This window comes from Chiloscyllium plagiosum, chromosome 30, assembly GCF_004010195.1.
Source record: "Chiloscyllium plagiosum isolate BGI_BamShark_2017 chromosome 30, ASM401019v2, whole genome shotgun sequence".
Taxonomy (NCBI): domain Eukaryota; kingdom Metazoa; phylum Chordata; class Chondrichthyes; order Orectolobiformes; family Hemiscylliidae; genus Chiloscyllium; species Chiloscyllium plagiosum.
Window position 1 is genome coordinate 25,200,353 of NC_057739.1, and position 15,061 is coordinate 25,215,413.

Sequence of the window (15,061 nt, forward strand, 5' to 3'; positions counted from 1 at the left end):
GGAATTATTCTACTGGGATGCAAATGGTGCAAACATAACTGAAATGACTTTTAAAATGGAAATTATAGAGTCATAAAATCATAGAGATGTACCGCACAGAAACCGATCCTTCGGTCCAACCCGTCCATCCAACCCGTCCATGCCAACCAGATATCCCAACCCAATCTAGACCCACCTGCCAGCACCCAGCCCATATCCCTCCAAACCCTTCCTATTCATATACCCATCTAGATGCTTTTTAAATGTCGTAATTGTAACAGCCTCCACCACTTCATCTGGCAGCTCATTCCATACACATACCACCCTCTGGGTGAAAAAGTTGCCCCTTTGGTCTCTTTTATATCTTTCCCCTCTCACCCTAACCCTATGCCCTCCAAAAATATTTCATTAATAATAAAATCTGAAAATTGCAAATTAGACATTGAAGATTTACAGTGGTTACTATGAAAATCTTTAAAATTTGAGAATTTTGAAACAAAGAGCCAATTGGATTCAGATAGCTAGTTTTCAGGCGCAAACACAATTTTTCTTTTGACACGGACACAAGATGTATAGGGACACCTTTCCCTTGGGTTGGGAGCCTCTTAAATGCAAAACTAGTAACAGGGAAAAGTGTACAACACTGTGGCCCAGATGTGCCAGCCAGAGTCTTTACTATTCAGCTTCCAAACAGAGTGAGTCACTTACAGACAAACATATAAACCATGCTGTACATCTCCATGACTCTATAAACATATGAAATAGGAACAGAAATAGGCCATTCAGGCTCTGTCTGCTCTGCCAGTCAATACGCTTATGACTGATCTGTTTGTGTTTCAAATTTCACACTCCTATCTACCGAAAAGCCCCTTGAATCTCCTGACCTAACCAGAATGTATCCACCTCCTGATCTAATCAGAACCTATCCACTTCCTGACCCAAACAGAACCTGTCCACTTCCTGACCTAACCAGAGCCTGTCCACCTCCTAACCTAACCAGAAACTGTCCACCTCTGACTTAAAAATATTAGTTTGCAGGAATGGCGTGTACCAAAAGCTAATGGGATGCTATCCTTTACTACGAGAGGAATTAAAGATCAAAGTAAAGATGTTATGCTTCTGTTACACAGAACCTCCACCAGCTTTTTAGGCAGAGAGTTCCAAAGCTGTATTACCTCTGAGAGAAAAAAAAAATTCCTAATCTCTGTCCAAAAATGGCAAGGCCTAATTTTAAAACTGTGCCCCTACTTCTGGAATTACCGACAGGAGGAAACATCCTTTCCATAATCAGCTTGTCAAGATCATTCAGGATCTCACACTCTTCAATCAAATCAATCCCAACTGACTCTTCTAAACTCTAGTGAATCAAGCCCAGCCTGTCCAACTTATCCTCATAAAACAACTTGCTCATTCCAGGCTAATAAACCTCTGAATTGCCTTCAGTGCAGTTACATCCTTCCTTAAGTAAGGAGACTATAATTGTACTCAGTATTTGAGACTTGGTCTCATCTATGTCCTATGTAACTGAAACATAATATCTTAACTTCTATCTTTAATTCCTCTCAGAATAAAGGATAACATCCCATTCACCTCCTTGTACCTGCATATTAATATTTTGTGATTCATACACAAGAACAAATGAATCTCTCAGCACCTTGGAATTCTACAGTCATTCTTCATTTAAATAATACTCTGGTTTTGCATTCCTCCTGCCAAAGTGAATAACTTCACATTTGCCAACATTATACTCCATCTGCCAGAGTTCTGCCCCTCGGTCAACCTATCTATATCAGTCTGCAAATTTTGTCACCTTTACAAACTAGTTTCTTATCAATCTTGGTGTCATCTGCAAATTTAGCTACCATACCTTTGCTCCCTTATCTCAGTCATTGACTGAAATTGTAAAAAGTTGAGGACCCAACAGAGATCCCTGTGGGACTCCACACGTCACATCATGCCAATCAGGTGAAAACCCATGATGCATTCATTGCTCTCTGTGAGTCAGTCAACCTTTAATCTATTCACAGATTGCCCTTCTTAACCACAGCACTTGCTAAAAAGGAAAATAAGATTTTGTGACAGAATATTGGCACTGTATTAATTTTTAATTATAAATGCAGAAAATGCTGGAAATACTCAACAGGCCAAGTAGCACATGGGGAGGGAGAAAAAGCATTAATGCTTCAGATATTAAATATTTCCAGAAACTATTATTTTTATTTTAGGTTTTGACATTCACGGTTCTTTTTGTGGTGCTCAAATGTTGACATGGAAATATATGGGTCAAAATTCTGGAATTCCCTCTCTAAGGGCATTGTGGGTCAACCTCTAGCAGATGGACTGCAGCAGTTTAAGATGGCAGCTCAGCACCAGCTTCTCAAGGGCAACTAGGGTTGGCCAATAATTGCTGGCCAGCCAAGATCCCAAGCCCCACGAGTGAATATAAAAAAAAGGAGCAGGAGTAGGCCATTCGGCCCCTTGAGCCTGTTCTGTCATTCAATATGCTCATGGTTGATCATCCAATCCTGTTCTGGTTTTGGCCCCATAACTTTTGACCTTTTTAGCCCTAAAAACAATATCCAACTCCTTCTTGAAAACAATGAATGCAGGGAATTCCAAGACTCAACAGCGAAGAAATGTTTCCTCATCTCAGTCCTGAATGGCCATAAAGTGTTGCCCTTGCTTCTGGACTCCCTGGTCATCAGGAACATCCTTCCTGCATTTACCCTGTCTAGATCTGTTAGAATTTTGCAGGTTTCCATGAGATCTCCCTTATTTTTCTAAATTCACTGAATATCATCCTAACTGATCCAATCTTTATTCATACTTCAGATATATGTTTACATCCCTAGCCGTCTGATTTTGCTTTTATCTTGCACAGGACCTCAAAGTTCTGTCAAGTGATAGGGCTGAATGAATTTTACAGGAGATTGTGTTTGTAGCAGACTGTGTAAAAGAAACTTTGTAATAATTTGATCAAAAATGACTATTCTACTTATGTCCTTTCTACAGTTCAGATTGGAACAGCAGCTAATTATAGAATCAGAGATGTTTACACCAGAAAAAGAACTTTGGTAGATTGCATACACACAAGTGCTTTGATGAATCATTTTCACAACTGCAATCCAAAATACCATTGCCCTACTCTCTCCCTTTTCCCAGTATTATCCTTAGTTTTCAATATTAATCTTCCCTTAAAAATGCAATATTTTTCATCTTTATGGTTTCCAATGGCAAAACAATTCCCACTTCATAATGAAAAATCTCCCAATCTCTTGTAAGATGGACAAAGGTCTGTGAAGACCATCCTGAGAATTGTCTGGTGTAAAACTGAATTTAATTAACAGTTCTAGCATCATAGATGTTTACAGCAGAGAGAAAAAGGCCCTTTGTGCCATTGAGTCTGTGCTAGTCAAAATCAGCACCTAACTATCTTAATTCAATTTCCTATAGCCTTGTACACCTTCACAAGGCTATACTTCTTAAATAATTCTTAAATTAAATTAAATACTTCTTAAATTAGATTAGATTCCCTACAGCGTGGAACAGGCCCTTTGGCCCAACAAGTCCACACTGACCCTCCTGAAGAAGGGCTAATGCCCGAAACGTCGATTCTCCTGTTCCCTAGATGCTGCCTGACCTGCTGCGCTTTTCCAGCAACACATTTCCATCTCTGATCTCCAGCATCTGCAGACCTCACTTTCTCCTCTGAAGAGTAACCCACCGAAACCCATTTCCCTCTGACTAATGCACCTAATACAATGGGCAATTTAGCATGGCCAATTCACCTGACCTGCACATCTTTGGACTGTGGGAGGAAACCGGAGCACCCGGAGGAAGCCCACGCAGACACAGGGAGAATGTGCAAACTCCACACTGACAGTCGCCTGAGGCTGGAATCGAATCTGGAACCCTGGTGCTGTGATGCAGCAGTGCTAACTACTGAGCCACCATGCCATGACGATTTCTGCCTCACCGTTCCTTGTAGAGAATGAGTTCCAGATTCCTACCACTTTCAAAGTGAAAAAAGTTTCCTCTCAATCTCTCTAACTTCCCGCCCCCTTCCCTTAAATCTATGTTCCCAGTCATTGATCCCTCCATCATGAGAAAAAAGTACCTTGCTATCTATAATCCTCATAAATTTATACATCTCAATAACATCCCCCCCTTAGCTTCCTTTGCTCCAAGGAAAATAAGCCTTGTCTATCCATTTTTACTTCATAATAAAACTCTGAAACCCGTGATATCCTGATAAATTTCCTCCAGTGCCATCACATCGCTTCTATAATGTGGATTTTAGAACTGCATGCAATACTTTACAATACTGTGGCCTTGGAGAAAGTGAGGACTGCAGATGCTGGAAATCAAGTCAAAAAGTGTGGCGCTGGAAAAGCACAGCCGGTCAGGCAGCATCCAAGGACCAGGAGAGTTGACATTTTGAGTATAAGCCCTTCATCAGGAATAACGTTCCTGATGAAGCGCTTCTGCCTGAAACATTGACTTTCCTGCTCCTCAGATGGTGCCTGACCTGCTGTGCTTTTCCAGTGCCCCACTTTTCAATACTGTGGCCTAACCAAAGTTTTATATGATTCCAGAGTAATCTCCCTGCTCTTAACTCTGTGTCTCAGCTAACAATCCCATCAGTTTTGTTAACCACTTTGACCAATTGACCTACCTGACAAAACTGTCCACCCCAGTACTAGCCCAAACACTGACCACAACACTATCTCATCATGATCTGAAACCAGATTCCAATCAGCAACACACCCAGAAGCAATCCCATCCCATTAAACATAGTGCAGATTTAAATTATTTATAGGATTATTGCCTCTGGTTACAAACCCTAGTTCAGGATTTGAGATTGAAATCTAACATGACACTTCATTGGAGTTCTGTGGGAGTGCTGCATTGTCAGAATCTGTGGTTTTGGGTATAATTTTTTTTAAAAGATTCCCTTTTTGCCATGATAGCATTTCAGTAGGTAGAATCTTTCACTATATAAAGAGTCAATTAATGTGGGATTACTAATTAGTAGATAATTGAATTAGCAAACACATATTTAACTAGAGTAGGAAAATAAATATTGTGGCAGTTTGGTGTCCTCTGTGAGTACAGAGTACTGTGAGCATATGATAGCAAGCTTTCACCATCGTTCTAGAGAAAACTACATCATACTATTGTAATAATGTTGAAAATAATAACTTCTCCAATGTGATTTATATCACCTTTAATACGTGGCACAACACGTCCATCGTGAGGCAATACATGGACACACCCATTGCTCGGCAACACATAATCACACCCATCATGAGGCAACACATGACACCCATCACCATGCAACACAAACACACTGTTACAGATAGACCATAGTCAATAATGAACTTTCAGGGAAAATAGTTCAGAAAATCCCAGCAAAAATGTCCTATCCAACACAGAAACCCAATAACTAGCTATAATGGGAAAAACCTCAACCAATACAACTACTAGTAGGCAGGACACTCTCAATTTACAATTAATTTCAAGGCAAAGTCAAGATCAAAAATGTTGCTTTAACCCTTTGCCTTGCACTGATCTTAATGCCAGCAAATCAGGACAAGGAACCTAGATGTAAAAATGTAAAAACTCCCAAAAGTACTGTCCGATGAAAATATAGACTGACTTTATAAAATATGAATAAATATAAAGAATTAATTAACAAAAGCAAGCCAAAATGAAGAGCTGCTCTGTTTTATAAAAAATCCTTCACTGATAATAAAAAAGGAGCTTTCAATATTACCATCTTAAACCTTGAATAAAGTTTGATTCACTATCTAACAATATTGTACTAAACAATTGACTATTTCAATAATCAGTATATCAAAGGATTAGGTGATACCATCCTACCTTCAAGGTAGTACCTTTTTTTAAAATATCAGTTGAAGATTACAATTTTGAAGTTACACCTTTAGCTTCTGGGCGAGCAGTTAAATTAATTAATTCTCTAAAGATTCACAGACGAGAGGGTTTCGGAATCCATGTGCTACGAAGATTTCTTGTTGTTAAAGGCTACAAGAATACTTAGAGATTCAGTTGTTGAGGCATCAGTAATCAAGACAGAGTTAATCCACGCCCAGTCTAGTTCAGAACTCCAGACCATATATTACAACATGCTGTAACGAGTTGAGTAAAGCTTGTAGAACTGGACAGGGGCAGAGCATCATTGGTGTTCACAGAAGTGACAGAGCATGGAGTGCCTGTGATGTTCTTCTCATCAGTTCGTAGGCAGTTTTCGAAGGACATGCTGCAGAGGCAGATGACCGTGGGAGCTGCTACAAATAGTTTTACACAGAATCTCTAGGCTGCATGCTTCAGTAACCATGGAAGTAGAGAGAACTTCTTCCCATTTTCAGCTCTCTGCTGAGCTGATTCTGCTGTTCCTCTTCATTTGGGGTAGGTTAGCTGTCAGTCTTTTGTACTAAACTTTCTTCACTAACACCATGATCTAAAGTTTAGTTGACAGAGTAACTGCCTATTGAGGCAGCCAGGAATAGACTGGCTTAACTCAATCAACGTGGTCTTTATATCCAAAGCACTAAGCTGGATTGTTGGAGAGCTATTCGTATTTTGTTATCATGTGAGCTGAATCCTTTGTGCTGTGCCTGTCTGTATGGAGTAATACATAATACTTAAAAACTACATTTGAAAATCAACTTTGAATTTTATCTGATCATTTGATTTTCAAACAAGGCTGATGTCCTATTTACCATAACTTACATTTAATTTTAAGTGGATTTAAGCTGCTTAACTTCTGAACCTATGAAACAAAAGCAGTTCACTGGCATTTTCTTGCAGTAACCATAGTTACACCAGTTAGCAGTGTTTGATAATTACACTATAATAATTCACTGCGCTTTCTGGATGGATTGCAAGTTGGTCACAGTTATATTTGAAACTGCAAGATAACAGGAAATTCTCTGTTCCTATACCTACACATTTCATGGTTTCCTTCAATATTGAGATTAAGGATTAGTTCACACTGGTGCGTGTTTCAATTGAGATGTTCAGACAGACTGTCATAAAAGTAACTTGTTTATTTTGTGGTGGAATATAAATTCATTAGGAACAGTAATGTCTAGGTTTAATATTTTAAACCCAATTAAGTAGTCAGAAAAGTCACATTGGGTACATGGCTCTGGCTGTAAGATAAACATAAAAAAGGAATTACCAGTTAAAAAAAAAGTGCAAAAGACTTCAGAAATTACATTGGGCTTAAAGGTATAATCTTTTCTTGCATTGCTTTAAGTAAAATAATCAATGATAGGGAAGGTAACTAGGAAAGTCGGGAAGGGGTTTCGATCTAGTTGTTTATCCAGCTATATTGTTATTCAAGTTTCTCCTCTAAATGATATTTTTCATTAGCCCATTAGAATGGTTTCTTCAGTGTAATTTTGAAGTTATATAGATGTTTAAGTTTACATTTGTCATAAGTCACCCATTTTAATTTTATTAATCTTCTTAACATTTTGCAAAAAGTTAATAAATACTTGCAATGGAAGCATGTGGATGATGTCGGAAATCAATTAGTTATAGGCTTTATAGGCTTTAAGTTATAGGCTTTAAGTTATAGATACAGTGGAACCGTTTCAGAAACCGCAGATGACATTTGAAAGAATATAATCTTCTTCTTCTTCTGTCTGAAAGGTTAGCTGTTGATGATTCTGACATTGAGTGGGCCAGATGGCAGTGCCAGATGAATGTTACCATTAGGACTGTTTCTTGTGACCTCTGCCTGTGCTTTTAACCAGCTCTATTTGTTCATGTCGCAGATCCTGTGCTGGTCCTACCCAGATCAAGGCCAGTGACGTATATAAATCTCCTAATTTGAGCTCTGTCTTGGGATCCGTAAATGGCTGATCATGGTCTAAGACAGTTGATAAAATTTGTTCAACTGTTGAATTCAACAGCATTTCAAATATCTATTTTTTCTGTAATTCACAACAGTTTGAACATATTTATCTCTTGAAAATGTATGTTACAGTGAACATGTGGATCCTATTGCCAACATTCATACAAACTAAAGCCAAATTTGGTCCTCTGAACTTGAACACTTGTGGTCTGTACGGTTACTTAATGCACAAATTGTTGTGTGCAAAAGAAATATACTTATCCTGTAGGGGTGGAGAGGAGTGTATTATTTGAAGATGGCTTTGAATATTCCTGGTTGCTTCATTAGCTAAGAATGCAGTGGGGCTTTCCTATTCTTTCGTCTCAAACCACGTCACTGTTTTTCAATTAACTGTTGCTATGGGAAACAGAAGAATTTGCCAACACTGAATGCACAAGACTTCAAACTGCTTTCAGGCTAGCTGTGGTGCTTTATGTCTGATAGATGATTGTTAGGATTTCAATGCTGCTGTGTTTGGCTGGTACTCCAAATTGAGTTTCAGTGTGTGTCATTGGATTTCTGCTTCTTGTGTGCTCCTGTCTTCAGAATTTATTAATTCCACAGACACTGGAAGCAGCATTGCCTATGGACTTAGCCAAGCCTTTAGAAAAATTTGTCTGTTTGTGGAACACCTAGGGTTCTGAAAGCAATGTTTCTACATTTCTCAATCAAATTTGCATTTTAAAGCAAAACTCTTTGGTGTGGAGCAAATATTAATTTCTAATGAAGCTGTAAATGAACCTTCTTTACATTGCTTACCAGATAGGGTTTTTCCAACAGTTGGCGATGGTTTCAGAGTCTTCATTAGACTCTTAACTCCAGAGTTGTTATTGAATTCAAACTTTTTTCACTGTTTACTCAAGATAAAGAACTTGATTTCTGTTGACAGTAATCACTGTTAATTGAGTGAACTTCATTATTTTATGTATTCTTTTAAAAACATTGCAACAATCTCTTTTTAAAAAGTAAACTAGGTGTTAGATTTACACCATGGTTGATAATAAAGCAATAGTTCCTCTTTGAAATTTGAAGATGATGGGATCTTATTCAAGCTCATCACTTTACATCTGAAACATTATTTTATCAAGTGAAGGAAATGATTCTAATGAAAACTACAACACTAGTATTAATAACTGAACAAAACTATCTCTTCACTTAGAAATTTGAAATTTTTAAGCTACGTGATGCAACAGCAATTTGTTTTTACAATTACATCTCTGTAATGAGTGTTGCTAGTAGCTTTTAGCACTCACTCAACACAGGCTTTGAACTTTTAAATGGTCTCCTGCCATATGGCTCATTGACACATTAATTCTCACTGATTGAAAGTTGTTCTAGTTGTCAGAACAGTCATGACTAACATTGGAATAGGTCATCTATCTGTCCTTTGGAAATGATCCATGAGAGAGGGAACCCAAAAATGGAGAGAACAACTGAAACTATATGAAATAATTTTATTTTATTAGATATTAGAATGAAAAGTCACATTTCCATTTTGATGACATTATGAATAAAATTCAATGATACTACAGGTAATTCTTCTATAACACGATCTTGTGTGACCCCGCATTATAGAAAAATTGCACTTTGGAAAAAGCATTTAAAGTGCTAGTGATGTAAAAACCATTTCCGCTGTAGAAACCATGTCCCCAATTTGTCAATCATGTTACAGCGAATTCACGCTCACAAAATGCACATTACATCAGAACGACCTGTACTTTCCCACTGAATCATTAGTTCACCCCTGGATTAATACATTTCTAGTTTGGCAAATGAGAATGTTCCAGTCCGGACAAGATGTCCTCAATGGCACCCTTGACTTTACTGCACCATGTGGCAGAGAACTTAGCATAATATCTGGTTTAAATCTCCAACCAGCTCGATAGTAAAAGCATCAGAATTCTGCCTGATGGGAACATTCCATATGTTACTAAATCCTTACACTACAAAATCACTGAATATTAAAGAAGTTTGCAGAAAACAAAACTATCAAACACCAAGAATTTGTTTGCACACTGATTTCTGAAACAGCATTAAAATTAATTGGACAGCATTTTTTAAATTCACTCATGGAATGTGGGCATCACTGGCTGGACTGGCATCTATTGCCTATCCCTTGTTGCCTTTGAGAAGGTGGTAGTGAGCTGCTTTCTTGAACTACTGCAGTCCATGGCTGAAGGTGGACCCACAATGCCGATAGGGATGGAATTCCAGTGACCAAGGACACTGAAGGAATTCCAGGTCAGGATGGGAAGTGGCTTGAAGGGAATCTGCTGCTGGTGGTGTTCTCTGCTGGGAATCTGCTGCCCTTGTCCTTCAAGATGCAAGTAGTCATGGGTTTGGAAGGAGCTATCTAAGGATCCTTGGCAAATTTCTGCAGTGCATCTTGTAGATAGAACACACTGCTGCTAATGAATGTTAAATAGAAGTACAGATACAGTGCAGAATATTTTGAGTGTGGTGGAGCATTTGTGTCCATAATTACACTTGGTAACAGCAATAGACATGTTGATTTTCAGAATAGTTTGGTCCTTCACAGTGAAGCAGAAATGAAAGAAGACGAAAAGGATACTTGAGAAAGTCACTACACAGAGAGAGAAATTAATCTATTTCTGCCAAGTATTTTTGTTTAAGTAGTCACTTTGTAAGCTATACTAATTCATTTTCACCATTGATCATTCACTTCTGACATGAGAGCTTTTTCAGGTGGAGCAAGTTCCAGTGTTTTCCTATGGCTGAGGATTATCCACAACTCTCCACTTAGAGGAGAGCTCCATGAAAGAATCCAGATTCATGATTAAACTGAAAATGTCTTCTATTAAACATTTTTCACATTTTTATGTTTCACATGTTCACATTTTTAACAGCTCCCTCTATTATTACATTTCTCTCTCCTTTGGTTTCAGTAAGTGAACTATTCAGACTTATACTGAGAGCAGGAGGATCACAAATCTGATCATCCTTCTGTTCAGAGATAATTCATTTCAGACATGGGCAATAATGCTATAACTTGTCTCAGACCAAGGAGTACAAACCAGAACCCAATGAGCATCACTGAAGAGTGCCTTGGTGCTGGTTGGTTGAGGACAGTGACTCAGCTAAATGAGTTTTAGATTAGCTGATGTAATGTGTGGGATATGATTTTCTAAGTTGAAACTTTATTGCTGGAACAGCACAGCAGGTCAGGCAGCATCCAGGGAACAGGAGATTCGACGTTTCAGGCACAGGCCCTTCTTCAGGAATGAGCAGAGAGTGTTCAGCAGGAGAAGATAAAAGGAGATTTTCTAAATCAATGTTCATATTTTCCAAAACATGGCTACATTGAAACCAGCAAGGATGTAAAGATATACTGAACCAAGCCAATACACCACCTCTAGGTTCCAGGGATCAAATGTGTAATATCGTAGGGTTCTTCATAAACTGCCTTTAGACTTTCAGAAAGCCAGAATCATGTCAACTCCTAATTGTCAGAATAACATGTCCTTGCTCTACATTACCTCCGAATTAAGATATCCTGAAACACGATCATCAGGGATTCAGGCGCATAACTGTTCTAGATTACCAAATCAACATCACTCTAGATCATGAGGGAGTCAGGTACATGATGATTGGTAAGCCAGTGAATAAGGCAGAAATTGACGCTAGATTATCAGAAAAATTCAGATCCATATTAGGTTGAGATTGTGAGAGACAAAGACATATTTGGCTGGAGACTGTCAGGGGATGAGGCATATATTGGCTCCAGAAATAGACAATGCTGGAGAACCTCAGCAGGTCTGATAGAGAGAAACAGACCCAATGTGACTCTTCTTTTGAACACCAAAGTTCCAAAGGGTCAATATTGGACTTGAAATATTAACTCTGCTTCTCTCTCCACAGACTGGCTGATATTCTTCAGCACTTTCAGGTTTTATTTCAGATTTCCAGCATCTGCAATATTTTCACTCTATTTATTGGTTTTAGTTTATGAAAGTTTACTTAATTTTCTGTAACATTTTTACATTATAAATAAGGATGAATCAATGCAGAAAAATAATAATCATCAAAGTTTGATCTGAGTGTATTGTGTCGAGCTCTGTACAGGCTGGATTCTTTTTGTCTATTCTGTGTATTGTGGCCAGCATTGTACATGTCTACAGTTACTGGTGATTGAAGTGAGTAATACTCATCAGCTCATTCTTACTCATTGGTTAAATCATCAGCAATGCCACTCTCTTCCATAATATTAGATTACAAGATCATTTAACATTGGGCCCTGTATATGACATTACAAAATAATGGGGCACATTAGAACACAGCCAAAGAGATCTCAGAACAATCTAAATGGGGTGGGGTCTCTTATCATATTCTCCATAGAGGTGTAACTGTGAGGATGGTATGTAAGAAGGTACTTATGGAAGCTTTCTATATCTGAATAATTTCTCAAAATGTCTGTTTGTTAAAAGTTGTTAAAGGAACTGTTTTAACTCCATCAATTTCCAAATAAAGGAGTGGAATCAGGCAATTTATCATAAGGGAGGCAATGAGAACTCTATATATCAAAACTGATCTATTTTCACTATAAATAACAGACTACTGTCAGTGCAAGGCAGAGATCTGCATCCTCCTCTTTGTTAATGATTTTTCTGAAGTCTCACGATTGTGTGACAAGACAATACCTGCCAGTTATATGAAAAGCGTATACTTTTTAAAGTGGAATGCCAAGCACATCAAGCAATTGTCTGATAATATAACTACCAATCATGTTTTTCATAATACAGCTTTAAATGAAAAATTTGCAAATCATACAATAGTATCAGCAAGTGGAAAGAGCAGGTATCAATGAGACTGAACTACTTTAATTAGAATATGTGAAATGTTTATGAAATCACAAGTTTTGCATCAAGAAATTATCAAACCCCTGAGTTCTCCCACCTTCATAGTAAGGGGGTGGGGTAATATTCCACAGTGGAGACCTTTGCTCTGTTGAAAATCCCTGGTGTCCAGGCTTTCACTGACAGGCAAACTATTTTGTTTGAATAATCAGATGTTTTAGCTTTCACTAGCCTTTTGGAGCATTAAGTTAGAGGGGGTAGCATCAGAATGAGCAGTCCCAGGTTGAGACTTGAAACATTTTTGTACATGCCATGGTTGTGTGTGCAGCATGGAATGTTAGTCCATGAGCAAGATAAAATTCAGACTTCTGAATCTAACAGGTTGCTACGGTGATCCATTCGCACTCTCACGTGTTTTTGTCTTCCAGATCCACTCAATGCTAGAGATGCATTAGCACAGTTTCTTTCAGTAAAGAAATGATTTTCTAATGCATGTGCATTCAGTTATTAATAAGCCAAAGTTCACTTACAAGCTTTGATTTTTTTAAACCGGTAACACATTTTGGGGTAAAAGGAAACTGTATTAGAAATGTCAAATGCTAAGAAATTTATTGTAAAACTTCTGACCTTTCAAATTTGAATAGAACATCCACAGTCTAATAATGTAAAGTGAAATAACCCAACTTTGGGCTGATAGGGAGGGACATAAAAATGAGAAGAAATGAATAGAGAGGGTTGGCACACCGACTTCAAATATCATTTTCGAGAGGTTGCAATCAGCCTATTTTTAAAATAAAACACTGTTTCAAAATGTGAACTGTCTAAGAAAGCAAGCTCATGATGTGTAAAACCAGTCAATACTTCAGATTATACGCTGGATTGTTCCGTGGGTAAAATGATTCCAGCTAAGTCAGGACATTGCTCACTGGGAGCAGAAACATTGGGAAATCCTGGGTGTTGGAACAAAGGCATGCAGCAATGGGAATGTACTTGTACAGAAGACTAAATGGTTACACAGGTCAAGAGGCTTGAAGAACAGGAATAGAGAAATGACACATCCAAGGACACCCAAAGGCACACTGTAATTAGCAAAGTAGTAAAAAATAGGGAGATGTAGGATCTCTGGAAATAATGGAAGAGAAGATTTACATTGCTAAAATTGAAGAGTTGTAAATTGAGGAATAAATAATAAATCATGAGTAGATGTATTGATTCGTATTTGTGCATCTGAGTTCTTGAACAGTGGCTGTTTTCTTCATATTATGTTTCTTCTAGACATAAAGCAGGTTTGGTGAGGAAGCGATGTAGTCACTGGTTGCTTTTCCCAACAAAATACTTGAATAAGTAACTTAATTATTTTTAACAACCCAGAAGAGAGATTCTAGTTGCAGACATATTGGACAGACATATAAAGGTAGGCTGAAAAGCAACAGGTTTTCCCCACAGGCTTGGCTCAGGTTTCCTCATGCGGTAATGTTCTCAGCTGTATGTATGGTCGTGTGAGGGTAGAGCAGCAAATGAAGTTGGCAGGCAGGAAGCTCTGAATCCCACCAGGACATTCTGGGCCTACAACACCAGGGGCAATATTTACAAGACACTCGGACAACAATTCACTCTCTCCAACCCAGGAGCATCATTCAACCTTGCTCATCACCCTCACAATATGGAGATATCTAAGACCTGGCTATAACCAGCAACACTGTTCAGTGATGCCTCCTTTCCCGAAGAGAGAGGTGAAGTGCATTTCCCAAATCTGGCAACAATAGACCATCTCGCAAATGCCCAAGGACAGTTCAGAGAATCTGGCTCCAGTGCTACAAGAGAATGCATGATTGGTTATGCTCCACCAGGCTATGTACAACTCTTTACACAATGCTTCATGCCCCTACTGCATATCACTGCACAGGATTGTCACACACACACACAATAATTGTGCTGGCAATCTCTAGCCTTTGTGTGACCAATATCTGTCACTTCCATTGTAGCTAGTATGTAACACTGCTAATGGTACTGTCTCTCACATGTCTGCCAGGGTTCACACTTAAAACAGAAAAGGAGCTAGAATAGGTCTCAGCAGCTGAGAGCTCACTGTCTTGACCTTAAGGCTGCATCTGACTGAGTGCAGCATCAAGAGGCCCTGGCAAAAGTAGAGTCAATGAAAATCGGGAGCAACCTCTCAGCTGGTTGGACTCTGCCATCTCGATAGATAGTTGTGGTTGTAGGAGGTCAGTCATCTCAGCTCCAGGACATCACTGCATGAGTTCCTCAGGGTAGTGTCCTAGGTCCAACCATCTTCAGTTGCTTCAATAATGACCTTCCCTCCATCATAAGATCAGAAGTGGGG

General features: G+C 38.6%; 1 protein-coding gene and 1 pseudogene across 2 annotated transcripts in view; one reads left to right on the plus strand and one right to left on the minus strand.

Moving 5' to 3' along the window:
• LOC122564830 overlaps positions 1-5,943 on the minus strand; it is a 70,021-nt pseudogene extending 64,078 nt beyond the window's left edge.
• Positions 5,944-6,332: 389 nt separating this feature from the next.
• Positions 6,333-15,061, plus strand: part of LOC122564827 (protein crumbs homolog 1-like) — a 176,087-nt gene continuing 167,358 nt past the window's right edge. For both annotated transcript variants that reach the window (XM_043720129.1, XM_043720130.1), the window contains exon 1: positions 6,333-6,408. In XM_043720129.1, coding sequence (XP_043576064.1) covers positions 6,336-6,408 — 73 coding nt within the window. In that variant the 5' untranslated portion in view covers positions 6,333-6,335. The remainder of the gene's footprint in view (positions 6,409-15,061) is intronic.